The sequence below is a fragment of the Gavialis gangeticus genome, unplaced genomic scaffold (genome assembly GCF_001723915.1).
Source record: "Gavialis gangeticus isolate Ggan-Ray unplaced genomic scaffold, GavGan_comp1, whole genome shotgun sequence".
NCBI lineage: Eukaryota > Metazoa > Chordata > Crocodylia > Gavialidae > Gavialis > Gavialis gangeticus.
The window spans coordinates 11,428,930-11,455,792 of NW_017729016.1; the positions used below are offsets into that span (position 1 = coordinate 11,428,930).

The 26,863-nt window shown below is 42.6% G+C and overlaps 2 protein-coding genes and 1 non-coding gene across 5 annotated transcripts in view; 2 read left to right on the plus strand and 1 right to left on the minus strand.

Moving 5' to 3' along the window:
• LOC109294469 (putative short-chain dehydrogenase/reductase family 42E member 2) overlaps window positions 1-5,416 on the plus strand; it is a 29,586-nt gene extending 24,170 nt beyond the window's left edge. Inside the window, exons 9-12 of the mRNA XM_019512850.1 lie at window positions 1,005-1,070; window positions 1,999-2,062; window positions 2,873-2,946; window positions 4,949-5,416. Of these exons, the coding sequence (XP_019368395.1) occupies window positions 1,005-1,070; window positions 1,999-2,062; window positions 2,873-2,946; window positions 4,949-5,200 (456 nt within the window). The 3' untranslated portion in view covers window positions 5,201-5,416. The remainder of the gene's footprint in view (window positions 1-1,004; window positions 1,071-1,998; window positions 2,063-2,872; window positions 2,947-4,948) is intronic.
• A 1,521-nt stretch (window positions 5,417-6,937) lies between these two features.
• TRNAL-UAG lies at window positions 6,938-7,019 on the minus strand. The gene has a single exon. It is a non-coding gene; the product is annotated as a tRNA-Leu (tRNA).
• A 4,474-nt stretch (window positions 7,020-11,493) lies between these two features.
• Window positions 11,494-26,863, plus strand: part of EEF2K (eukaryotic elongation factor 2 kinase) — a 53,154-nt gene continuing 37,784 nt past the window's right edge. For 2 of the 3 annotated variants that reach the window (XM_019512851.1, XM_019512853.1), the window contains exons 1-4: window positions 11,494-11,577; window positions 22,663-22,987; window positions 24,479-24,529; window positions 26,426-26,526. In XM_019512851.1, the coding sequence (XP_019368396.1) occupies window positions 22,742-22,987; window positions 24,479-24,529; window positions 26,426-26,526 (398 nt within the window). In that variant the 5' untranslated portion in view covers window positions 11,494-11,577; window positions 22,663-22,741. The remainder of the gene's footprint in view (window positions 11,578-22,662; window positions 22,988-24,478; window positions 24,530-26,425; window positions 26,527-26,863) is intronic. The other variant, XM_019512852.1, reaches the window with a different exon arrangement.

The window sequence follows — 26,863 nt, forward strand, 5'->3', positions numbered from 1 at the left end:
ACCATCTGCGAGGCTTAGGCTGCGGTGTAGGGGAGGAAAAGGAGCTGCAGATAGCGCCCCCTGACACCGGGCATATAAAGTGGGCAGCCTCCCACTAATTACATCACTCAATCAATTAAGATCAAGGCATGGCAGGCGAGTAAGCAGACAGTTAGCCCAAGACAGGAAGGCGGAGCCACCAACAGAAAGGCTCCAGCGGAGATACTCCTGTCACAGGCAGATATATACATTTCTCATTGCTTCTATAAACAAAGCCAGATTTAGGACTGAGGGCGGGAAAAGTACATATCAAGTCTTTAGTCCACTGGCAATAACAGCTGTGATATTAGTGTTGCTATCTGTACATATCAACTTGAGAGTCAGGGCCTATGTATTTAATACAGAAAATTGTTAGACAACTTTAGCTGTAGGTGTACTGCCTGTTTCCTGTACAGTGTTTGTACATGCAAACTACCAGCTCAGCACATTCATTACAGGTGCATCTATTTAAAATGTTCCTGTAGATCTTTTCCTATTTGTAAATAATTGTTTTCATAACCTAAAAATTTAAACTAAGAAAAGTACATTGGAAAGATTACCAAAGAACATTAGTGGGAGTTTTTTCCAAAAGCTGCCAAGAGGAAATACACAGTTTGCCAAAATCTGTCCACAGCCACACAGACTTCACTGGGGTTTAATTAGTGTAAAGAAGAGCAGAATACACTATGCTATTTGTTGTGTAATTTTTATCAGAGGTAAATTTATATAAGCAAGTTTTAAGGGAAGAATGTTAGCCACATCAGACAAGCAATATTAAGTCAGTCACTTTAATTACATACAACATAGTAGTTGATTGAAACATAAATGTAGTTAACATTAATGTCTATATTCTTACATGTACTTGTTTTTGATGTTACTATATTATTTTCACAGTCATTAAAGATTTTTTAAAAAGGGAATGAGCATATAAAAGTCAGTCCATGCTATCATGTTACTAAGATGTCTTTTCTCTTCCTCTTTAACAGAGTGGTCAGGCATATTACATAAACGATGGCGAGAATGTCAACCTTTTTGAATGGATAACTCCACTAGTATGTAAAATACATATATTTATCTCAAATGCAACTTATCTAGAAAAAACTGTATGCTCACATTTTGAAAATTATGAATTCAATTATATATGCACAAACCAGAAAATTTTATCTGTATATTTATTTGCATATATACAACTCCAACCTTGGTGTACATATTGAAATTTTTACATGCTGATTTTTGGGAGTAGGAGACCCTTTCCAAATTTGGGACTTAATAACTCATTGAAGCCAGGACAATGGAATTAATACAATAAGTACAAACTACCATGTTATACTTATCTAATTAGTAATCGACCCTACGTTCTTAGGCGGACTACTGATACCAGTAGAAATTTTGGATGTATAAAGAACATAGGTTCAGCCTGTCATTATGCAATATCAATAATTTTTCAATTAAACATCTCACTTTTAATGATTCGGTCCAAAACATAGAACTAGAGCACTATAAAATGGGATATCAGTGCACTAGGATTGTGGGATTAAGTCCCAAATATTAAGACTTCTTTTCTATTCATAGTGAGCTCATCTACATGTGACCCTGTGTTGCTGCAGCAATGTACTATGCCAATGTAGAGTCTGCGGGCAAGAATCGTGATGCCACAGTTAAATCGCCATAGGAACATGCTCCCTCATTATAGTGTGGTGCTACAGTGATGTAGCAGCTAAAAGTAACTGCATACACAGAGCAGTATGGGCTCTTACTGCACCATCATTTAGTACTAAAGTTCCAAAAGGAAGTACTAAATGATGGCACAGTAACAAAGGCGCTGTAGGGAAATGTGTAGACGTGCCCACTGTTATTTCAAAATAATATAATATTGTATATGTGCCACTTGTCTTTGGAATCTTTTAAAGAAAAAAATTATTATTATAAATAATATCAGAAGTTAAGTGATTTGCTCACTATTTTTTAAATCCTTTTCAGTTTGAAAAATTAGGCTACAGTCAACCATGGATACGTATTCCTACTTCCTTAGTTTATGCAGCAGGTAATATATTTTATATAACTTTCTGTCTACTATATCTCCATCACTGTAGGCTCTGAATACCATATATTATGCTTTATTTAGCTGTACTTTTGAGTTTTTCTGAATTAATCTATGTAACACCTTTGTGAAATGCAAGACTATACAGTTTTATTTTATGCAGTTCCCATGCCTCTTACCAGTCCTGCTGTACCCCAGCTCAAATTGCTGATGCTCCAGGTACATGTATAGACACTGCACCCAGGAGTTTATTGCTCCAGAGTTTATTGCTTCACATTAATTGCATGTGTAGACTCACCCAGTGTGACAAAAATGATATATAACCCTTATTCAAGCTCTCATTCACACTATGAACTTAAAAAGACTACAGGTAAAAACTCCTTCTTTATTACCTACTCTAAAAATTATGTTTTTGTTTTTTTTAATGCTGAATTCTGCATTCTTATGTAACCCAAGTTCCCTCTAAATTTAAGGAGTCTTGGATAGGTAAGAAAGGTAGAATCCCATCTACATTGGTTTAGTATCACTATGTTTTTTTAAAGTCCTTGAGTCTTAATTAAATTAATTAATTAAGCCTGCAAACACTTTTCATACACACGTTTTCAATTAAGCCTTTACCTTATGCAGCAAAAAAGGACCAAAACCAACCTATTTTATCTTACTTAACTAAACAGACCAACTAACTTCAGTGATTTTGCTCAGTTCTTCAGAATCTAAGTATTCTTCAGCACTAACTATATGACTGTTACCCTAAAATTACAGTATTTAGTCATTTACTATTGTTATCTCAAATAGTAACTTTCTGTTGCACAGCCACAACAATTGAATATCTGCATTTCACATTGAGACCACTTCTTGAAGTGTCACCTTTGCTGACCAGAAATGAGGTAAAATATATTTTCATAAAACAACCAGTTAGAAGTCACAGGAAGTGTATCATTGTATATTGGGCACAATTTTTGGTGAGTCTGCACAATTAATATATGAAAGTCAAAAAATAAAATTCCCAGTCAGTACTTCATATAATTTGGCTCATATGTTCTGAGATTAGAAAAGACTGAAGCTAAACAAAAATCAAATGTAGATGATTAATTTATTCCTAATTATGCACATTTGTATTACCATATTTTCTCATATGCACCCACATCTTTTCCCCAAAAATTCAGTTGCTGGAAATTAGGGTGCGCATTATATTGAGGAATACAGTAACAGTAGTTTCTGCTGCTTAAGCCTCTGCCAGGGGAAAGTTAAGGTAAAGCTAGTATCTAGCTGCTGGCTGTGGACACTTTGCTTCCTCTCTGGCAGAGGGTCTCAAGGAAAGATCATTTTTCTTCATTCGGCCTTTCAGAAACATGGTGCAGCTTTTGTAAGGGAGGTGTGTTATATGAAAGAAAATATGGTTTTAGGTTGATTAACACATTCCAAAACAAGTGATTTTAAGTTATTCTTACAAAACACAAATTAGTAAGTATTTTTGCCTGTTGTGGTAAGTGAATATTCAAAATAATTTGCAACAATTGAAAAATTGAAATAATCTATGGCTAAATGAATTTTTTACTAGGTGTTAAAAAATTCTGAGACAGATCATTCTCTTTGTTGCTGCAAGAGGAAAATCTGATCTGATACAGCCGAATTGAGGACTTAGGCTATACTACCTTTACCTTTTGAACCAGTCTCCAAATATTAACTATGGGGTTAAAATTGCAGGATTTGGCTGAAGAGCTAGTATTAGGAGGAGCTACTTACCATGTCATTCCTCCCATTAAAGGCAACCAATATCTGCTAGGGCAGTGGTGGGCAAAATATGGCCTGTGGGCTGGATTCAGCCCACCAGGTGATTTCATCTTGCCCATGGACAGGTGCCCATCAATTAATTGTAACCACCTGGCCTGTGACTACCTGTGATGCGCTGTCATGGGGCCTAAGCCCTGCCCTGTCCCTCCAGGGCAGTGTGCTTCACTCCAGCCTTCATGTGGGGGAAAGCCCTGGCCCTGGCAAGGGAAGGGACTTCTGGTAGTAAAGGTCAGGGGTTAGGGGCAGAACTTTCCATCCCATGATGGCAACCAGGGGCTGGGGCACCTGTCAAGGAACAGGGCTACCCTTGTGGCCCTCAACAGTTCACCAAAACTCATTAAGTGGCCCTCCAGCCAAAATGATTGCCCACCCCTGTGCTAGAGCCTAAATAGCATTGATAACATTTTCAGTACTGGAGTGCCTAACTGTACACCTCATCAGAAGATGGGAATAGCAATGTTTCAAGGAATTATAGCTTTATGGTTAGAGTACTTATTTAGGCTATGGGAGAGAAGGATTTAATCCCACACTGTGTTACACATCTCGTGTGACCTTGGGTGTGTCAGGCAGGGCCAGATTTTAAAAGTATTTAGGCACCTGGTAGGATTTTCAAACTCAAGATGCTTTAGATTTGAAAATCCCCCTCAATATCTTTCTTCATGTGTTTGTGCTTAAATACCTCTGAAAATATGAGTTCAATTCCCCATCTATAAAACAGACGTGATAATAGTACTTTAAAGAAGGTGAGGCCATCAGATTTGGTAGTATTGTGCAGCCGTAAAAGTACCTTAGATACATAGATATAGGGTGACCGGCTAATGGCAGTTCAGCGCCAGCAAGTGATGCTGATAGGATATGTCTGACCTCTCGCTCTTGATGTCCACAAGCAAAAAAAACCTGCTGTCCCTGTTTAAGCTGTGGGTTGATAAGATCTTCCACCTGTAAGACCAACTTGTACAATTTGATCCAATGTTATTTTAATTTGAGAGTTTATTTCTTGTAAATTCTAACCTGTTACTTCCACATCAGAGATGTTTGTTCAAGGTTTCTAATGCATTCATCTCTCTGTCTGGTGGGTTTCTTTTTGCATTATAGGTGTGGAACGTCGCTGTAACTCACACTTTCCGAATAGACAAGGCACGTAATCAGCTAGGGTACTGCCCAAAGAAGTTTGCATTTGCTGATTCTGTGGACCATTTTATTAAAACAAGACCAAAATCCCAGAATCATCACTTCTTCCTGAAAATCTTGCTTTCTTTCATTGCCAGCCTCTTAAGTTTAATTTTGCTTTCTTTTAAATTTGAAAGCCTTTCAGTTATGCAGTTCTTCAAAGAAAACCAACATTAAGATATGTAACTTGGTTTGTACTAAGTCACACTACAGTTCTGTGCCCACATGGGCTGCATTAGGCTTTGTAGTAGTTATTGGCTTTGACATAGCAGACTGGCAGCTAATTTTAGACTTAAACCAAAAATGTGGTATATCAGTAGCTGCTCTTAGAAAGTTAAAGGACTGTACGATCCCAAACACAAAGGAGATCACCACTGAAAAAATGCAGGAATTAGAGCGAAGCTCTCTCCCAAACTGGCTGCTCAAGTGAATGAGAAACTGGAGGAAGAGCTGCCACAGTAAACCTGTAACACTGTAACCATAAAGAGAAAGACTTGAATAAAGTGAAAGATTGACCAGATCTGCTGCCACTGCATTTTACTGTGAGGAGCTGGGAAACAGATCAAAGGTGGAAAATAGATTTATGTAAATAATGCACACTGGCTGTACAGAAAAGATGCACAATGTAATTTTGGGGGTTTGGGGTTTTTTTGTGAATTAGTTGTGACATTGCATAAGAGGGGAAATAAAAGTGTGCTTAAAATTGTGCATGTCTTAAATCTCTTACCTGTTATGACCTTAATTAGCACTCATTCACAACCCCCTCCATTTCCCCTCCTCCCCCAAGGTGCTTCCTCTCCACGGGCTTATATCAGAATTGGGAGGACTTCCAAAGCCGGTGCCCAAAATGTTCATTGATTAGGGATTATACATAGCAAAAGTCAAGTATCTGAAAATACGGCTACACAAACAAGTTATGAGCAACGGTGTGAATTTCCAGTGTCTCAGCCTTCCTATGGTAACTGCCCCTGTGCCTACTTTTGCCTTGTTGGTTGAGGTCACTTGCCCCATGGATGAAAGGGGTAAGTTACCTTGCATTTTCCCTCAGGTATTTCATCAGCCAACAGAGAGTTGGCAGAAACGTGTGTTAGCTTATTGCTACTAAAATAACATTGCCAACAAGTAGGAAAACTTCTTCCCCCATTTCTGCTCTAGATTTGAAAACCTGAAATGTAATTTTCTGCCTCTATGGGTTCCTTATTTCTTGAAAAAATTGTCTTGAAAGATCCTTTCCTGGTTCCCTCTGGGCATGTTTACCAGTTCATAAATGGGCCAGCGGCTGCACATTAAGTTTAGTTCTCGGCTCATCAGCAACTGATATACCACAATCAATGCGCAGTAACTCGCAGTAGTGCCAGCACTTGGGTTTTTCGTGACACCGCGCAGGAGCCTACTATTACTGTGCAGTAGGGCAGGTTAGCTCAGTTTTAGCACAGCTACTGCGCAGTGTTATTACACCACTGTGCAGTGTCTCGTGTAGACGCACCAAGTTTCAGGATACCACTTTCAGCCATCAAATAAAATAGGGTTTCCCCCCACCCCCTTTAATTTACTTTTCGCCAAATTACTGAGGGGTTACTTCCTTAGAGCTGCGCTTTTCTTCCCCTCTTTTCATCGCCAGCAACCCGTGCATGGTCCCGGAGTTGTAATAAAGGAGCCACCGAAAGGGGGCAGCCTCCATGCCTCTGCACGAGCGCATCACCCGCTCCGCAAAATGAACGAGCACGGAGCGAAACGAAAGCCGCCTTTGGTGCTGCGGCCACGTTAGCCCAAAGGGTCTGAGACGCACCAAAATTGCTCCACTTGGTGCACTATGGGGGGGGACGATTGAAGCGCCGCTGTTTTCTTCGGGACCCGCGATCCAGCAGCCGGTCGCAGGCAAACGCATGATGCCGCGAGCCGAAAAATGTGCTTTGGCAGCGGTGGGATTCGAACCCACGCCATCGAAATGACTGGAGCCTAAATCCAGCGCCTTAGACCACTCGGCCACGCTACCACTGAGTATAACTCTGACCTTGACGCGCCTATAAAGATGCCGAGCACTCACTCGGCGCTACCCCCACCCCACATGCCCTTCTTTCTTTCTCCAGCACTGCTCCGGGATGACGGGCGGGTACAGAAGGCAGCTGCCCGCAACAGGAACGTATCAGGCCCCTCCCCAGCGGCACGGGTTGGTGTCTGGAGCCCTGCCACGTGGCTGCAGCCGGGTCGGACGAGGAGACTGCGGCGGGCGGCAGGGGGCGCTGCTGCTGCGTGGCCCGCGGCCTCCCCCTGGCCGGCCCCGGCCGCCTGCTCCCCTGCAATGCAAGCAAGGAACCAGCCCGCTGCAGCCTCCCTTGTCTGTGCAGGCTGAGCCCCGCCACGGGCCCCGGCCGCGGCTGAGGCTGCACCTACTCTCGGGTGTCTTTAAAGCCATCTGGGGCTTGCTCGAAGGAGCAGAGCTGATGCCACGTCTGGACGCTCACCGCCCAACGCTGGGTGCAGTGCCTGGCTCTGGCGGAGTCTCTGTCCCGCCCCAAACGGAGCGTTGAGGGTGGAGACCGGTGGCACGAGTCTGTGCTGCTTGACCTGGCAAGGTCCCAGCCTCACCTTGCCGTTCCCTCTTGTCCAACCCAGCCGGAGCTGAATGTCGTCTGGAAGGGAAGCTCGAGTTCCCCGGCCTAGGACTGCTGGGCCTTTGTGCTTGCTGTGATGTCCGTGGGAAACAGATAACACTGTTTCGTGTTTAGGAGGAAAAACGCTTTACTTCTATAAATGAACTATAGACCCCAAAATCAGTACATTAAATGGGTACAGATTAAAGCAGCTCTGTCATTTCTTTTTACAGCTTTTGTTGGCCCATGGGGAACAACACTGAGCAAGTAACATGCTGTAGGCAACAGCATACTTTGCTCTCCCTGTTAACACGAAGAACCACCTACGTGTGGAAAGCAACATTTCTTGTGGCTGTTAGTGACACTACAAGTTTCCTTTGCCAACCATGGGTTTGCCAGCCAGTTTTAGCCACGCTTAATATTCTATGTACCATTTTGACTACATGGTATACAGTTTTGAGTAACCACAGTTTTCCAGGCCTGTGCATCAGCCCACCACCTGCCATTTACCCCTTTTGCCTTGCCCCTTCACCTGCCTTTTGCCTTGCCATCCACGGTTTTGCCAACCACGGGAACTTTCAGGAACTTCACTCCAGCAGTTGGTGAGGGAAACCTGTACAGTCTTGCTGGCAGCATGTCTCCACCGGTGGGGATTGCTGCTCTGTGTCATCTGTCTGTGTCTGCACTGGCTGAATTCCAATATACTGAACTCACGAGGTAAGAACCACACCTTGATTTTATGAGGAATTTTATACGTGTTTATTATGGATAAGCTATGGTTCATCAGATGAAGTTTATTGCTCAATGTGTTTAGTTTAGAAAAAAAGACAGCCACAGAAGTCTTTAAGGACCTGAAAAATGTAGTAGCTATTTTTTCTCTTGAATTTCAAAAGGGTGTAGTTTTGCATTGCTCCACATGCCAGGATCGCTGCTCAGATTTCTCAGAATATAATTCCACAACCACACTTGGGTACTAGAGTAGGAGGTGCAGATACACAAACAATGGTCATGATGGCAAGGAAGCTGCTGACCTGTTACCTCTCGCCTGTTAAGCCAACTGAGCCTCTACATTGTTCCAAAAGGGTGCTTATAGCTGTAATGTGAATGGGCTCTACAAAGATTTATTCACAAACCAGATGTACTGGATATATTTAGGTTTGATGGAGGATGCCATTCTGTAGGAATGCTTTGAAGGAAGATGTTCCTGTTTAGGGGGGCAGCACCTAACAACACAGTCCAATCACTATTTTCTTTTAAATTTAAAAGACATGTTCCACCAAATGGGGCTAACACTGCAAGGCTCTTGAACACACAGAATCCTTTCCTCTTCCTCCCAGCACATGCATCCCTCTCCCATGACTAAGTATTTAACTAGTGAGTTTTTGAGGGAGGAGTCTGCTGTATTTATTTAAATGAAACATTAACAAACTCCGTCATGCAAGTAGTCCTATGTGGCACGTGGGAGCAGGAGCTCTTTCTCTTGTCAACTCGCAACTCAGAGGCTAGGCCGGCGATTCTCAATTCAAATAAAAATCTATTGTGATGGTCTTCCTGAGTTCTTTGCAACAGAAAAACTACTCTAATTTTTTTGTAGTGAAAAAGAAACAGTGAACATGAAGAGCTGGCATTTTTCAAGGAGTGACTCGAGTTTATGCTCAAGTCTCTCCGGGATGGCTCAAGTCTAACAAGATTAAGAACCATTGTGCTAGGCCTGTTAGAACAGGCCGTGTAACCCTCCTGATCGATATAGGATGTCCTAAAAAGCATCTTTCATTAGGCTTACACTACGTTGGGGCTGGAGTCCCCATAACCCTTCCTCATGAATGGTAGTGCTCACTAATAAGTGCTACTACAGCACAGTTAAAGCCTGCAGACTCTTCGCAGATGCTTACGGATTACAACAAAACCAGAATTTGTTTGCGTTGCCTTTTTTCCCCACTTACCCATAACTCATAAGTGGCTGGGAGGCTTTGTTCAAACTTTCCATAACTTCCAGCTTTAGAAACCCAACATGGAATATTTCAGCCTAGCAAGCAGATGTTTCAAATGTTAGGAATGGGATCTGGTTTGCAACCTTATATAGTGTGTATTCCTGGAGAGGGTGTTTAGAGTATGCACCCCATAGATAGATGACATGAAAAAAAGCACTTATAGCATTCAGTCTGGAAGACAGAGGGGAAAGCACGGAGAACATGGTATAGGGAACATTTAGTGCGTTTAGGGACTTAGTGCATTGGTGTCTAGAGATTATGGTGATAGGCATAGTAAAAATAGAGAAATTATAGTGGTCACTGCCAAATGTACTGTTTACCAGCATTCAGACCAGTTTGGCTGGAGAGAAGGCATGCTAACTACCATATATAAGCATACTGTTCATACGGATTGTGCTCCGGCCTCTGGGGACAGTGATTTCTTCTTCGCCATGCACAGAGGCTTAACATAGTCAGACTTTGTGCAGGCGAACTAGAATTCCACCTACAGGCAGCAAAATTGTTTCCTTTTTGTGTACAAATAATTAGCTGACATTTAATCAAGCAGCATATAAGTAGACACTCTTAACTTCTGGGAAAAAAAAGATTTTCCATTGTATGTCTAAACCGGAAACCTTTCAGAACATTTTTTCCTATTGTCTAGTTCTTCACCGCTAGTATGCGTGTCTAACAGACAGAAACAAGTATAATCATGATAACATCTTAATTAAATCTAGTAAAATGGGCTTTCATAGTAATTCACATTCAAAAAGACTAGGGCAGTAGGTCTGCTCTCTGTTGCCATCAATCAAATTATTTATTACATTTAACTGTTAGGAGAGCTTGATGGTAGTTAGCATAATGAGCCACAGAAACATTCCCGTAGGAAATATGAAACTTATCTTCTGTGTCCAGCAAATGGGCATTAGTATTCTCAAGAGTCCTCTGTTAATGTAGGTACATTAACCATCATTATGAACCATCATAACTTCTGACTTTATGCTGGAAAAAAAATCTTATAAGTTGGTTAGTACAAGAACTGGCCAAAAGGACAAAATATACCTACTTTGTTTAAGAAGTGACTTGGTTTTAATTGTGAATAAAGGGAAGTGTTTTTTTTGGTAAACCTCTCTGCAGCTTCTTCTGTAGTTCACAGTGTTTCTTTTATTGTCTTTTTTATCCTGTATGATAAAACCTGACATGTTTTTGCCACATTAAAAGCAGAATTGCTGTATAATGTAATGGATTCCAATTCAAGGAAGAGTGAATTTGCCAGACTTTGAGAAGACGCTATATATTCCTGGATCCAAGCTCCATAGCGGGGTGTACGGGGAGTGGGAGGGTGCACAGGAAATAATATGATTTTCCTGGTGGACGCGTCATGTGTTGCCAACACTTACAGATGAGTAAAATTGGGATTTAGGCAAAAACTGAAGCCTTTGAAAAACTGCTACAACAGAAGCATGAACCTGCAGCCTTCCTTTCCAGTCCTGTCACAGGACCAAAGGTTTTCACAGGTGACCTCGGGGGACTGCCGTCTGGACTTCCCAGCCCGTGCCAAGAAATACTCTGGGTTTTTTCCCTTGTCTCCCCACCTGTAACGTGTCCAGCGCTCTGTGGCTCCAGCTTTGGTTTTAAGATCAACATCTTGCTGATTTCCCCTCCCCCGGGTGACCTCCGGTGCAGCTGTGAGCCACGCGCGGGACCACGACAGAGGCCGGCGCTGCGGGCGTGGCCCCGCGGGGGTCCCAGACACCCGTGGGCACGGGCCTGTCCTTGCTCGTGGGGGGGCGGGTTTGCCCCCACGGGCGGGGGGCACGCGAGAGGTGGGCCCTGTGCGGCCGCCTGAGCCGTGGTAGTGCGGGCGGCTGCCGCGGGGGGCAGGTCGGAGCCGGTCTCCGCCCGCGGGAGGCAGGGGGCAGACGCTGCCGCCGGAGCCGGGCGCTCCTTGCACCGGCCCGCGAGAAGAGGCGCCGTCCCGCCGGACCAGGTAGGCCGGGGCCCCGCTCCCGCTGCAAACGCCGGCTCTGCCCCGGTCTAGGAGGGTGCGGGGTGGTGTAGCCCTTGTGTGTCGCCGAGGGGACCCGCCTTCCCCCCCGCCTTTGGGGGGTGCTGGCTGCGGGCTCCCCATCTGCTAGCTCTCCAGGTCCTCGTGGCTCTGGGGGCCGCAGGGCCGCCTTCGCGTCCCTCGTTCCTTCATGTTTTTGGGCAACAGGCCCCGGTTCCTCTCAGCACCAGCGAGCTGTGCCCCGTGTCTCCCCCCTTGGCGCACGCGTTTGAAACCGCTGACCTTCCCTCCCGTCCCTGTTTTGTATTTTGTTTGTCCCGAGCCATCACGGATGTGCCCTTAGAGACCCTGCTTTATTAAGGGGAGGCTTTTAGCTGTACTCAGTGGGCACGGGAAGCACATCGAAAGGCCTGCGTCCACGGAGCAGCCTTGCCTGGTACAACTTCTGCTCGGGAACCGTTTCCCGTTCTCCGGTTCATGCCTGCAGAAAACCTGTCCAGCAGGAGCGTGTCGGTGGCGATCGAGGGCTCGGGGCTGTCCCTGCACCTGCTGCAGCGCCGTGGATCGGGGGCAGGCCTGCGAGGACCCGGCTCAGGGGTCAGGCCTGTCGACAGTGTGACAGGTTGTAGTTGCTAGAAGATGGTGCCTGTTTCTGTATGGCGGGGTTTCCTTTTTTATTCATGCTGACTAATCCCATAATAAGCATGTCCTGGGCTGGGGGCAGGATGAGCTGCTTCCTGATCTGGGCATGGGGATGCACTAATCTGAAAACCCCCTTTCTGATAACAGTTCTCTCCAAACAAGTCATTTTGCTTGTTTCTAAGGGGAGGACAATGGGAGACCAGACTGTTTTGACTGCAGGCTAAAATGTCTGAGTCAGCTGATTCTCTTTTGGGCAGGCTGCACAGGGCTCTGTCCAAATAGCCAAAGTCATATGGTATGTGAGAATCACACAGAAGGGAGGGAAAAAAAACCCCAGCAAACATCCTCAAATCTGTTATTGCAAACATAGGGGCAGGACACCTAGCATCGCAGCTGAATGCCAGAGCTAAGGCTGCTTGGCTAATAGCAAGCTGTCACTAGCTGTTCACATGTTGATGTATTCAGTCATAGATCTGAAAAAATGCAGACAGATAGCATGTCAGATGATAATGATTCTTTATAATTCTAATTACGCCAAATTAAGCAATGCCATGAATCTAGCTAAAAAAGGCATACACTTAAAATGTGTTGCTAGTCTGATGGGTTTGTAACAGATGAACCCCTTCTGCTGCACCTGAAGATGTTAGACATCCTTATTTACTGCTTGGAAAATTTCAGTTGGTATTTTTTTATTCTTACTGATGTATCTAGCACACCCAGTTTAAAACTCCTGCAGTTCCACTGAACAGGAGGAAATATGCTCCCTGGTTGCATGGGCTGGAAAGCCAGTAAAGGATCCATGTAGTAAACAACTGGGTAGACACACAATGACAGGCTAAAAAAATCCTTTGAGTTGGTTAATATTCAGATCTCGTTTGTAGTGAAACACAGTCATGACACAATGCAAATAATAACCATCTGTCTAAATAAGAGTCTTGAAGTATCAGTACCCACAGAAAATCAGTTATCTTATTTGCCCTGGATATTTAAAGCCAGTTGAAGTATCAGGTGGTTTATTAGTAAAAGGACACTATGAAGATATTTTTGCAAGAGCTTTTCTTTCAGTGTTGTATATCTTGGCTTCCTGCCTAATGCTGATTGTCATGTCAATGTACTGTCTTCATATGTTGTCATTTTGGGGACTTAGGAGTTGACAGGAGGGAGTGATTGAAAAGGTTTTTTCTCGCCTTTATGGCTATAAACTTAGTAACCCTTTGGCACCTGAAACTACAGCATGTTACCTAACTAAAAATGTTCTCATTTGGGGTTGGAGGTGATACAAACACGGTGGAGTTAGCACACAGTCCCTGTGTTGCCTCATTCCTATTAACACCTGCTAACCTACTGAGTTGTCCTGATTAGCTGCAGGGAAGCTGGAAGGGATTTCTAGCATGGAGTGCGTACAGCAATGGTGCATCCGTATACAGGAAAGTGCTGGAAAATGGGTCTTCTTGTTTGCATGTTTTTTCATTTAGTTTTTAAGACCTACCCCCCACCCCCAAAAATAGCAAGACACTTTGGGTATCTCTCTCTTTTTTTGGAGTACCTGGCTGAGACAATTTACTATTGCTGTACCCATTCTCTTATCTGTGTATTCCTGAAGGTAGGAATATTTATATGATTCGTAAGGATGAGTTACCCTAATACACAGACTATTGCTGTATGCTGCTGTAATTCCAGATAATACCATGGTATACTTCTAGGAGTATTGGAAGATGAACCATTACTAGGCTAATTTTTGGAACAGTAGTTAATTTAAAAAGTACATTTAATAATAATAATGTGTATAAGCATTATAAAGGTAGTAGGTGTGAGATGGAATATGGTAAGGTGAGGTGTTGTGGTAATAAATAATAATGATACTTTGCTTGTGTTAGTAGTGTCTAAGGTTTCTGGTGGTAAGTTTCAGGTTCTATTAATTCTATTTTATTTTTAATTTGAAATTTATAGGAATACTTTCAACCTGAAAAATTACATTTCTCTATGAAAATATCCACCTATTATAGTTAGAGCATCACCATTGTAACTGAAATATAATTAAACTGAAGGAGATTAGTAGTCATTACTGTGGGGAAAATTCATTCTTGCTCCAGTTCTGAGCTTGAGACCAGAGACATAGCTGTGTTAGTCTTAAATCAAAAAGAAGGCAGGGTAGATTTACATCAGACAGACTAACCAAAGTAGATATTAAAGTATACATATGAAATATGTAATACTCATATCTACTTTGGTTAATCTATAAGATACAAATCTACCCTGCCTTTTACTTGAGACAGGAACCATGGGTGGGAAGGCACGAACCTCCTCTGTGCTGATTCAGCCCCCGAGGGTGGGTTAGAGCATTACAGAGGATTATGCTGAATTGTTTCTAGCTGTAGGGCGCACCAGGAAATAGCTGGAGGGGATGCTCCAGTCAGGCCAACTTCTATTTGTCAGAGTACTCCTGCACCCCACCAGTTACAACAGACATCAGTACTGGGACAGCTGTGGGATGTCCCTGGAGGGTTCCCCCAGATCCAGGGACAATCCTGTGGTGGCAGGTTTCCTTCCAGTTGCTTTGTGATTGCTTTACACTGGCTCTGCCATGAATTCTCCCCACATTTTTATTTGACAGCATCTTGTAAAGGGAAACGAGTGATATACAGGTAGTAACTTCGTGTTATTTATGTGGTTCTTTTGGGTGACAGGGGAGAGAAAAACATTTAAAAATGAATAAATATGAATGCAAATTAACAGAGGGACTGAGGCAACTCTCTAATAACTTCTTTAACTCTTTCTGTTTTGGATTAACAAGTCCAATGCTGTGTTGATCAGCATGGTATAATCCCAAAGCTGGATTTAAAAGTTAGTGCTCTTTTACAGTTAACTTGTCTGTAAATGGCGCAGTAAAGTTAGAGCTGGGGTTGTCAACTGGGGGTACCCATACCCCTGGGGGTGCTTTGAAAGGTCCCAGGGGGTACACAGGGGCAGGTGGGCTTGAGCACCTCCACCCCGCCGTGCTCTGCTGCCTCACAGAAGCAGGGCCCAGCAGGGCCACACTGTGCTGCCACCACTCCACAGCTTGCCCCCACCCATGCTACGTATCCAGCCGCTCGCATCTGGCCCCTTAGCACACCCCCCCACTCTGCATCTGGCTGCTCGCCACCCCCCCCCGGTACACTTATTAAAAAAAGTTGAAAACCCCTAAGCTAGAGCATATATATAAGGCAGAAAATCATATTTTTGTCTCTTCTCTAGGTCTGCATACCATGCAATGCTCATTATTATTTAGTGCGAAGAAAGATGGCAAGATAGATTGTGGTTAGCATTGCAGTTAGCATTAATGAATAACATCAACACTAGACTTCATGTCATTGTGTAAAGATGCAAAATACAAGTATTGGGGTTTTTTGGGATGACATTGGGGTTTCTTGAGGTTTTTATGCCCAAATCAGTTGTGGTTACTGGAGTGATTTTTTTGTATTTGAAATTAATTACAACCAGCACAGACTCTTTAAAACTTAATTAAATAAATGCATTGGCTAAGCAAACACCATGCCCACTTTAAAAGAATGATGGTTCCAAGAACAACTCAGGGACTTCCAAACATTGTCTTAGTTACACAGACAGAATGTGTGACACAACATTTGTTCAAGGGTATAGGTTGTAGCTGTGTTGATCTAAGGATGTAGATAGACAAGGCTCTTTGGGCTGCTTACTATGTGGGGCCTCGATCTGCCTCCCCATGCCTCTTCCCTCCCCCCCTGCCTCTTCCTCCTCCACAGACAGCTCTCCAAGCTGCTGGGCTGCACATCAGCTATCAGAATGTATTGGCCGATATGACTGGTAATAATCGGCTGTCGGTGTCAGCCAAAAAAATCTTTATCAGTGCACTCCTAGCTTATACAATGTTTTGAGTGTATAAAATGCTGTGAGTACAAAGCAGTGTCATTTTCAGTACTCTAGTGTCCAAGGGACTTCTACCTACAAATGCTACAAATGAAAGCAGATGTTGCTTTGTGAGTTTCACGTTTGGCCTGTACGTATAAGTGGAATAGGCTCCTCTCCCTTTCTACTGTCCTTTCACTGTGCACTGGAGAAGCCTGCAAAAATTGTTTACCCGCAAATATTTGTTTAAACTTAACTAAACCCACTGCAAACATTTGGGTGCTTGTTTTGCACTGACCCATTCAGTGCATGAGCTTTGTCACTTCCACATGGGGACAAGAAGGGTTGCTCAGGGGCTAGATATAAAATCCTGGCCCCTTGAAAAGTCAGTGGAAAGATTCCCATGACTTAAGTGCAGGAGCTCATGCTCAGACTTTTGATTTTTGATCATTTCAAAGAAAACATCCTGAGGCAGTGATTCCTGAATTGTGGTCCAGCCTGCTGGGTGTCTGTGGACCTGTGGGGAAGAATGCAGAGCAGAAACCAAGAGAGAATTTTGTCCTGCTGGGAAGCTTCAGTTGCATTTATGGCCAAAAGCTTGCAAAGAAGAATCTTTCCAACAGTTTGAGTTTGTCTAATAAAAGATACCAGATTCACCCAAAGAACCTTGTCTACGTATACCCCTGTCACTTCTGCAGTATTATGCAACTGGGTTCCTTCTGCTTAGGCACAGAGGCCTCTTAATGAGTCTGGTATTTCTTTGTTGTCAGTTCAGTCTTAGTTAGATTTGCTGATTGACATGTAAATTGTAAGGACAGCAAACTGGCAGCAGAACAGTGGCAGACTGTGAAGCGAGGGTGAAAACAACTGAGCCAGAAGGGCTGACTTGTGAGCCATACTGTCCTGTTGCATGTTCAGCAGAAAAAAGAAATAGTAAAGACATAAAAGAAGGACTTTTCAAATAAAAAGCTATACTCATAGCACAAAAGCTATTTATTTCCACCTTATTATTCAGCTTAATTCTGGCCTCAGCTTACTTTCCTCTTTTGTGTCCTCATGTCAAGGTATTTAGCAGAATATGCAGATTCATTGGAATCTGACACGGCCGTGCCATGAGCGCTTCTGCCACGGCCTCAATTGATTTTGTGGAAGCAAGTACCAAAATTGCTATCTAGACTATGGATCTCATTAGAGTCCAGTGCAGATACCCTGCCCCTCCATCACTTCAATTACAATAAAATAGTCCAGGTCTCAGGTTTGGATCCAAATGGGATGTCTTGTGGATTGGCTTCAGCTCAGCGATTCTTATGTGTTTTTCAACAGAAGTGGCCACTACATAAAAATCTGTGTACTTTACATGACCATGAAAGCAGACATTGTTAGAGATGAGATGAGTCTTAAGGCTAAAGAAAAGAAGGGCATTTACAGGGTGGATATGAAGAGGGGCTCAGAGGTAGCTCAGGCCATGGGAGAGAAGAGCTCTTCTAATTGTAGAAGGCAGTATAAAAAATAAGTATAAACTTTAGCATGAGTGAGAGAGATGCAGGCCTGCAGGGAACTTGATCCCTTATGAGGCACATGCTCCTAATTTGGGGTTGCTTGGCAACAAATATTGTAGATGATAGCCTAGGTTCCCCCCGTAGTCTCCACGGATGCAGTCTCATTACTTCAGATAAGTTGCAGCTGGTAACACTAGGACAGTATTGCCAACCAACCCCACTGTGTCAAAAATCATGAGACAGACTCTTAAAAATCAAGAGATTTGGAATGTAAATCATGAGATGCTATTTTTGAAGTGTGTGCGGTTCCCAGGGCAAAGGCAGTAGGGCACAGAGCCCCAGCCTGCAGTGGGCCCACCTCTGCCCTGCGCACAAATTTGCCCCCTGCCATTAGAAACACTCCTGCCTTTGCACTCTTGGTGGCATTGCAGGTCTCATTCCCTCATTGCAGAGACACAGGTAGAGAGGCTGATCATGTCCCACAGCTAAAATGGGATGCGACTGACTCTCTTAGGCTCACTGAGGTCAGCGGGCTTTATTGGAAGTCCTTTAATTTAGGATTTTGAGACTAAGTGTACACTGGAGAACAGGAAAGATCATCAGGGTTTTGCCACAGGGGTGAAAGCTCTCCCCATCTGTGCAGAGCTTCTGCTTTTCCTAGTGAGACATTGCAGCTTGGAAGTGAATTTGCTTGGGAAATAATAATATTTCTATGTGAGCTCTGCTGAGTCGTCATTAATATTCTCTTGATGGCATGTGCAGGGGAATCTCCACCCATTTGAAGCTCTCTGTGCGTGGAACCCGAGCTGTGGCAAAAAATATTTTGCAGCTAAACTATGTTCTTACATAATAGAGCAGTTTGCTGTGTGAATTGGCTCCGAGGACTTCATCGCATTAATAACCATCACATAATTCCTCTAAAACTGGCGCCATTAGAAAAAAGGGATTATAGTAGGTCAGAAGCCCACACACAGCTGCTCTCTGTTGCTTGTCCCGATGGCATGTATTACAAGCCTATGAGAAGCATTTGCCCCCATCCTCACCTTCTGGAGGAGATTTAACTAGTGCTAATATAAACATAGGAGGTTGCTGTATCTCCTTGCTGAACATTTGTTTTTGGCACAGTTCTGTTTGTAGTGAATAAGGATCCTACAGTACTATACCTGTTTTCTCCCTTGAAAGCACTAGTCAACCCTCAGCACAGTTTAAATAATGCATGATGCAGCTGAAGAAATATAGCCTTTTATTTCATTGTAGTGGCTTGTACTAAATGAGCCATAAACTGCTCATGGGATATTTTTTGCTGAGTGACAGACAGGATAGCATGCAACGGAAAGAAACCAGTTGTAATTTTAGCCAGCGCCTGGCCTTTGTAAAGCAGATGTTTCAGTGGATCAAGAAGATTTATGGGTGGGTGATTCCCAACACCAACTGTGAGGGATTGCGCTGTACCCGTGGGGATGTTATGGATCTGGAACTCTGTGCACCTTGTCCTGCTTTCTGCCCCGCTGCTTGAAAAGCCCAATTTGCTGAATTCATCTTGTTAATAACTGACTAGGGTTCATTTTGGTGGAGTGTCTGGGTGTTGTAGTGGGGAACTACAGGGATGTTGGGACATAGGTTAAATAAGGAGAATGACCTTATCAAAGTGATAAATAGAATCAGAGGCCACTTTGGTTAAACATCCAAAAGGCATTGAGATTTTGGGATTTTTTTCCCCATATGTTTGATTGCTACCCGCTACTTTGTACCTTTAATATGAATGAAAATGCAGCAGGATCCTCTTCTTGGTTTAACTGGTAAAACTGTAGACAAATCCTTCAGAATGCTGTAGTTTGGAGGGATCTTCCTGGGCCATTTTGGCTCCAGCCTGCCTGTTACAGAGGATAGTGGCTACATGTCACTATTTGGGCCTTTAAATTAATTTAAGGGGGTCTTTCCTCCTGAAGGGTTTTGCTATATGCATCAGTGAGACAGTTACAGTTTTGTTCTTTCACAGCCTGAGAGCAGCTCTGAAAAGATAAAGTGTTATATAGCACTGCTGGGTCAGTTTTTTTTCCCCCATCCAGGAAAAATTACTTTTTGTGAAATTTCAGAGGAACATAATTTAAGAGTCTCCCTGTTTGGTTCAGAACATCAACAACTTGTGTATGATTTACTTTGTCCAAAGAAAAAAAATGCTCTTTTTGAGAAATGCCTCTGGTTGTATAAAAAGCAGGAAGAATTAAGAGCACAGAAGCAAGATAATCTACCCCAGAGTCATAGTCAGGCGGAGTGGGGATGGATCGCTGTGTGCTGCTCTGATAGCAGCTCTGCTTTACAGTTCTGCAGCAGAGACCAAAACTAAAACACCAGAGTTTTCCTGCTTGGAGGGTCATAAAGAGTAAGGCTAGATTAGGGCCAAGCTATTTTCCTCCATGTCAGAGAAGATGGAGTTGTAGTAGCACAGACAATGCAGAGGAAGTAAATTTGTATGAATAGTTAGAGGTCTAGGTTGTATGAATAGTTAAGGTGATAAGACATGGCCAAAATGCAGCCGACAAAGCAAGTGCAACAGGCAGAGTTTAGCACCACCAGCTCACTGTCAAGCTCAAGGTTCAGTCTTTGTATACTATACTGTACATGCCAGTATGGGATGCTCCATTGGGATCTGAGTGGAGCCTGTTTGGAGGAATAAGGTGGCATTTTATATGCTGAGACCTGTGTTGCCAATGAAACTACATCTCTTCTGAGGAGACAAGGGTAATCTTCAGGCCATACCATTTTATGTCAAGTAGAGGGAGTCTGTTGGATCTTGACAGGTATCCCAGGCAGTTTCTTGGTTGCAGATTGTTAGCATCATTGGTCATGTGGTCGGAGGTGGGGGTGTTTTAATAAGAGCGGTTCCCAGACAGCCGCTGTAGATCAAATGACTCACCGTCATGTGTATTAAGCCACCCTGCGTTTCAAAATGGCCGCAGAGATGCTTTAACTAAAGCTCATTCAGAGAGGTTTAATTGAAGCACCCACATAACCATTTTGAAGGACAGGAAGGGTTAATATACATGAGGAGGTGATGCTGGAGCATCCTAATTAGAACGTGAATGAGCATGTCTATAGGCAGTAATTTATTTTAATTATGAGGAAGTGTTGTGGAACTAGGTTCTTTTCTAAGGGGAAGAAAAATGACTTTGGGACAGCATTGAGTTGTCTTGGGGTTTATTTTTACCTATGAAAGAGCTTCATAATTGTATCCCAGTCCTGATTTAATTAAATATGTGTTTTTACTTGACAATATTATCCCAGCCTTGTTTACTACAAAGCCAGGAGCAAGAGTTTGGGAATTAGAAAATGAGGACATGCTTCTGTTTTGTTCCATAGTGAACAGATGAAGTAGGTGGCTGAGATGAGACCAAGGAGGTGATAAAATTAGCATGATTTACTATTTAAGTTTGAAGGGCCTTTTGATAAAGTGCACAAGCTATTGACAGCAGGTCAGAGAGAGACTGTCATGCCTGCCATTAGCTGAACTCTGGGCAGAAAAATAGGGATTGATCTTAGTCCGGTGGAATTTATAGAAGGCTTTTTGGGTGAAAAGATTGGGAAAAGTGAGTGCGAGTGTTTTACTTTCAACACAGGACCTGACTGCTAAAAAGTGTCATCTTGAGCCCTAAGCCTGCCCATCAAAGTCATTGGGAATGTTTCCACTGATTTCAGTGGATTTGGATGAGGCATATCATTATGAGCCCTGACTGAACAAAAGAGAGAAAAAATACATACATAAATGTGCATTTTATTGTGACCTGAAGGCTGCCAAACCAAAGCCCTAGTCTGGTGAATCAGTCAATGGGAAAGGCCTTCTATTGAGAGAGCCTAGTTACTTCCCCTGGAAAGTTCAGTTAAGAGACCCATAGCAAAAGCTTCCCTGCTGGAAAGGGAGATAGGATGTGATTCTAAACCAAGCGAAGAGGTTGAGACATGTCATATGTATTAGAGGTGCATCGGTACAGCAGTCCCCGTCCCACGCTCTCCTTCACCACTGGGGCTTTGATCTGCTCCCCCCATCACTCCCCCTCCCTGCAGCAGACTTATTAGTGGGATGCTGTTCTCCATGCTGCCAGGCCACATATGGGCAATTGGTTCAGTATTGGCTGGTATGGCTCGTTAAAAATCAGCCATTGATATCGGCCTAAAAATGCTCTATCGGTGCACCCCTGCTTGACTCTGCATCAGCTGGCATTAGTGACAAGTCAGTGTGGTCTGATACCTGAAAACTATGAAGCCTTCTTTGTACAGGGTGTGTTTTTCTGATTTTTGTCTTCCCGCAATAATATTCCACAGATTTTTTTCCCTTGGGTCTGTTAATTTTCCCTGTTATACATGGGCCCTTGATAGAAAGTTGCTGTTAGAAAACAGGTGGTCTGATCCTGCAGTCAGAGTGGACAAAATTCACAGTTACTGTCTTATGAAGTCTGGGTTTTGTTTGAGGAAGAGGTGAAGCTGTTAAATAGAACAGTCAGAGACGTATCCTCTGACATCAGCCATCATTGCTTTAGGGATGTCAGGAAGAGTATGACTGAGGATGGATTACCCTAGGCATGCCTGGTACGTACACGCTCCTTCTGAAGCATATATTATTTGCCACTGTTGGAAACAAGCTACTGGGCTAGGGGGACCGTTGGTCTGACCCAGTATGGCACTTATGTAATGTTCAGGTCCAGTTTTTGAACAAGAAAAAGCAGAAATATTAAGGAGGAAGTTGCTAAATGGAAACAGGCAGCCAACAGTGATCAGCTAAAAGCATCCAGTGTTCATGGTTCAGAGAATTGTATAATCTCATTTTGTTCTGGTCTAATTATTTTCTGTTTCATGGAAGTACTAAGCTTGGATGTCTATACTGGAAACTCAGACTTCTATGTGGGTGTTCAGGTGCACACTTATCTGCCCCAAATACCCATTTTACATGCTTGTGTGCTGATAATAGATAGATTTCTACTAATACTGGTCACTGTAAATGTTGCTTTCAGCTTTGTTTTCTTTATCAATAGGACCATTAATTGCTTAATTTTTCCCCCCCCAGGTTCTTTCTTCCTCTTTCATGTATATTATAATACTGGCTACTTTAATCATTGAACCAATTAAACTGATCTCCTGCAAACATGGCAGACGAGGACCTTATTTTCCGTATGGAAGGTATTGATAATAGCAGACTGACTAAAGCTGTCTCTGGAAGTTATACTGACGGTGATAGTGAGGATGAAGATAGTTATTACATCTGCCCTATAACAGATGACCCAATATCTAACAAAGCTATCAACAACAAAGTTGACGACTACTACAGCAACTTAGCAAAGAATGAACGGTACAGCTGCAGCTCTTCTCCTAGAAATTCATTCCATTTTAAGGTAAGCATTAGGCTCAAGCTGAAATGGGCTTCTGATCTCATTTAGCTGGCATAGGAAGCAAGGGCTATGGCTTGCTAGCTGTTTCATTTCTTGTAACTAACAGTTTTCCGTCAAAATCACTGCTGTTTTTCCAGACCTGAAGTTAAATCCATTAAGCCAGTAACTTGACTGTGCTGTTGATTTGCTTCCTCTCCAGTCCAGTGGGAGCTCCTTATGTGCCAGAATGGCTAGATCGAGCCTCAGACGGCACAGCTGCTATGGGCTGGCTACTTTAAAACACAAAAAAAATGGATTTGGAGTTTGAAAGCTGGTTTTGGTTGTAACACAGTCCTTTATAAAGGATTCAAAGCATTGAGCCTGAAAACACTGTGACTGAGGTGAGGCAAATCGTTGTGCCATGAACCCATTCTTAATTTGTGGAAGAAGCTGAATTGTATTTAATTGTATTTTATGGTGAGTCCTCTAAAATTTGGCACTAGCACCCACATGTTAAATGTCAGTGACCTCCACCATGAGCTCCTGGCAGTATATTCTAGTTACACTTGATCTTTTCAGCCTGAAGGCCTGACATAACATTGTGGAAGAGTCAGGGGCCTGCAGGCAGTGGCTGGATCCTGCACTCCCTTCTGCTCCTTTCGCTTGCACCATCCCATGCAAAGGGATGAGACCCATTGGCAAGATTTCTACTGGGGGTGTCCCTAGGAAGTGTGGTCTGCAAGGCAACCCTTGAATTGCCACATTTGGAGCATGAGGACTACAAGCAGCTTGTAGTTACAGTTTGACACACTCCTAATATACTCCATTTAAATGGGGACTCTGCAAACTTGTGACATGTCTTAGTCTTCATCTAGACTAGGTTTTAAAGGTGTTTGATTAACAAGCATTAACTAACATCTTGCAATACCTTGCATCTGTCTGTGCTGCAGGTTGTGGTGACACACAGAGATATCCAATATAGATGGGGCAGCAAAGACTTTAATATGAGCTAAAGTTTAAAGACAGTTACAACACATTCAGTTAAGTTTTGCCTTGTCTACAGGAGACTTTTAGGAAGCATTAGCTAGCATGTGTCAGCTGACATGTCTTAACAACACACCTTCTTATAGTTGGGTAAAACCTTAGGGGTCCATTTAGCACAGTGATAGTGAAATGGAAGAAATGATTCTTTAACAAGGCAGAATTTAACGTAAACACTACTTGGTGGTGGACCTGTTTGGTCAGTGGCATGAGAAATGTAATAAGCTTCTAACTTATTTAATATGTTATTAAGTGAGAGATTTTTAACTCCTATCTGTCAGTAAAGAGGTTGCCAGTTCACTTGAATAGACTTGTGTTCATATGTTCTGTGGATACATTTGCTTTGGGAATATGCATTTTGAAAATCAGCTTTGAAATAATGAAAAGCTAATCTGTTCAGTTAATAAACAAGAAGAGAGCACTTAATTTGCCTTGTTAATTTTGCTATGCTAATGTTTCTCGTGTATTCTTTAGAGTGACAGTCAGCAACGTTCTAAGCATGGCTCTGTGGTTGACCATAGTCGGGTAGGTTAAAATGAGATGTGATCAACTTACATTGTAGATGCTTTAAGACTTTTTTTAATGGTATTTTTTATTCATTATTTTATTTCCTGAAAAAGTGGATACAACTCAGTCCATAGAAATCATCAAAGCAGAACATAGCTCATAACTTTTTTTGTTCTCTGGGATTTATCTTTTGTTCCTAAATAGTTACTTCCTTTATATTGTTTCTTCACATTGTTTCGTATTGTTAATAGAAGCAAATGTATACAAGAGCATTTTTATGCTGTTTCTATTTTCTGGTTTGTCCCACATGCATGATCTAGGGAAAAGCAGTGGGATGTTTATATAATGGGTGCTACAAATAATCTTTCTCTGTTGTATTCTAGTTTTCAGAACAAGTTTAGGGCTCAATTCTGTGCCCTAAACTCTCATTAATACTTGTCAGGGACATGTGGCACCTTCCAGGATACAGACCAAGGAAGAATACCAGCCCCCAAGCTCCCCTAGCCTCTCTCTGTGTCTGTCTCTCTCTCATACCCAATGATGCAATAATTCTTAGAAATGTGGGTGTGTACTTCAGTGGTGTTTTAAGGGATTGCACATGTTTTTTTGTCTTGCTCCTCTCTTCCTCCACACCTGCCTTCAGCCCTAGGCAAGTCAGCTGTCACTGACTTGGGAGCTGTGTTGTAAGGCAGCTCTAATTGTCATGTGGTATCACAGGAACTTCCTTGAAAGTGGGGGGATATTTAGGTTTTATCATTAGACTAGATGGGTATTTTGATCGTTTTTAGATTGGAATAGGACAAACTTGTTGCCTGTTTAAAAACTTACATTCTTTCATAAAGAAGTTCTTTCTGTTGCATGCTATAAATGCATCTGTAATGCATTTCAACACTGATACAGATTTTTACTGGGCTTTAGCTTTACTTTAGATTACTTCTCAAGTTTATTTGGAAATTAGAAATATTTCTTAATGGTTCAAATTTAGTTACAGAAATAATAACCAGTGTCCCAGAAATCACTATTTCCTGCCTCCCATTCAGAGAAGAGCCTGATACAGAGTCTGGGAACTGCTATGTTCTTTCCTCTCATTCACATGCTGCCTTGCAGAAGGAGTTTGGCGTTTTGCAAGACTGCATCTCAGGGCCGGTATGAAAGGGGGAGACAGGAAAAGTGTCAAGAGAAAAACATCTAGAGTGATCTGTGGAGAAAACTCTCAAATTTTCAACATAGGGATTTGTAGAGTTACTGTGACTTGATGGAGACTGAAATAGCTACTTGTCTGGAACTGTAATAATCATCTATTTTCATTACATACTAATTTATTCTGCTTTTTCATTGTGTGGTTTGGGGTCTTGGTTGTCAGAAGACTTTCTGATTCTGGATTTTTATGGTATAAAGCATTATTGTTCTTTACTTGCGCTGCCAGCACACGCTAGCTTAGTTAACATATAATTTGCTTTAGTTAATTTCTCTGCTGATCTTAACAATGGCGACTAGCTGTGATTGCAGAGCGCTGTAATAGATGCTGCAATGATAAAGTTATGTCCCGTAGTGTGTGTTACACTCACCTTGTACCATTCTGATCTCAGAACAGGAATTTCAGAATGGTGCAAATGAAATAAGAATCCAACGTTTTAAGTTTCTAACCTCAGTATGATTGGATTTGTAACATGTGACATGGTGGTTTGTGCCTGACCACAACCAAATAGTGGTAGAAGAGGGGAATGGTCTCAAATGTGGTCTCATTCTGCAGAGAAATCTGTACTGCCTGGTCCCAGGACTGTGCCTTACTGATTCCTTGTGGGCAGCAGGGCCTGTGCAGATTCCTTTTCAGCACTGGGGAACACATGCACTAGAAAATTTGACTGGGTTGTTGTTTGATATAAATAACCTGCTAGTTTTCAACTTCTATAGGAAACCTGGAAACATGCCATTGAGAAAGCTAAGCACATGCCTGATCCCTGGGCAGAATTTCATCTTGAGGACATTGAAACAGAATATGCCACACGTTACAGGTCTGTTTCTGCTTCTAATACTGACATTAGATTGAAGTAGCTTACGTGGCTATTTTTCAGACAGTTGCATTAATTTTTCCTCCAAACTCTGGATACATGGAGAAGTATCTACAGTATCCAAGGCAAGAGCATATCTAAATTGAAACTACCCAGGATTTTAGAAAGACTGAGCTCAGTCAAGAAATTGTGACATATTCTAATCGTCCCCACATTAGCCGCTTGTTAAGGCTTCACGAGAAATGGACGGGATATAAATGTGAAAGGGTTTTGGCTGATTTTCTTTGTAAGTCTGCAGAATGATTTCAATAAGGAAAGTGATACAATTGATTTTTTTTTT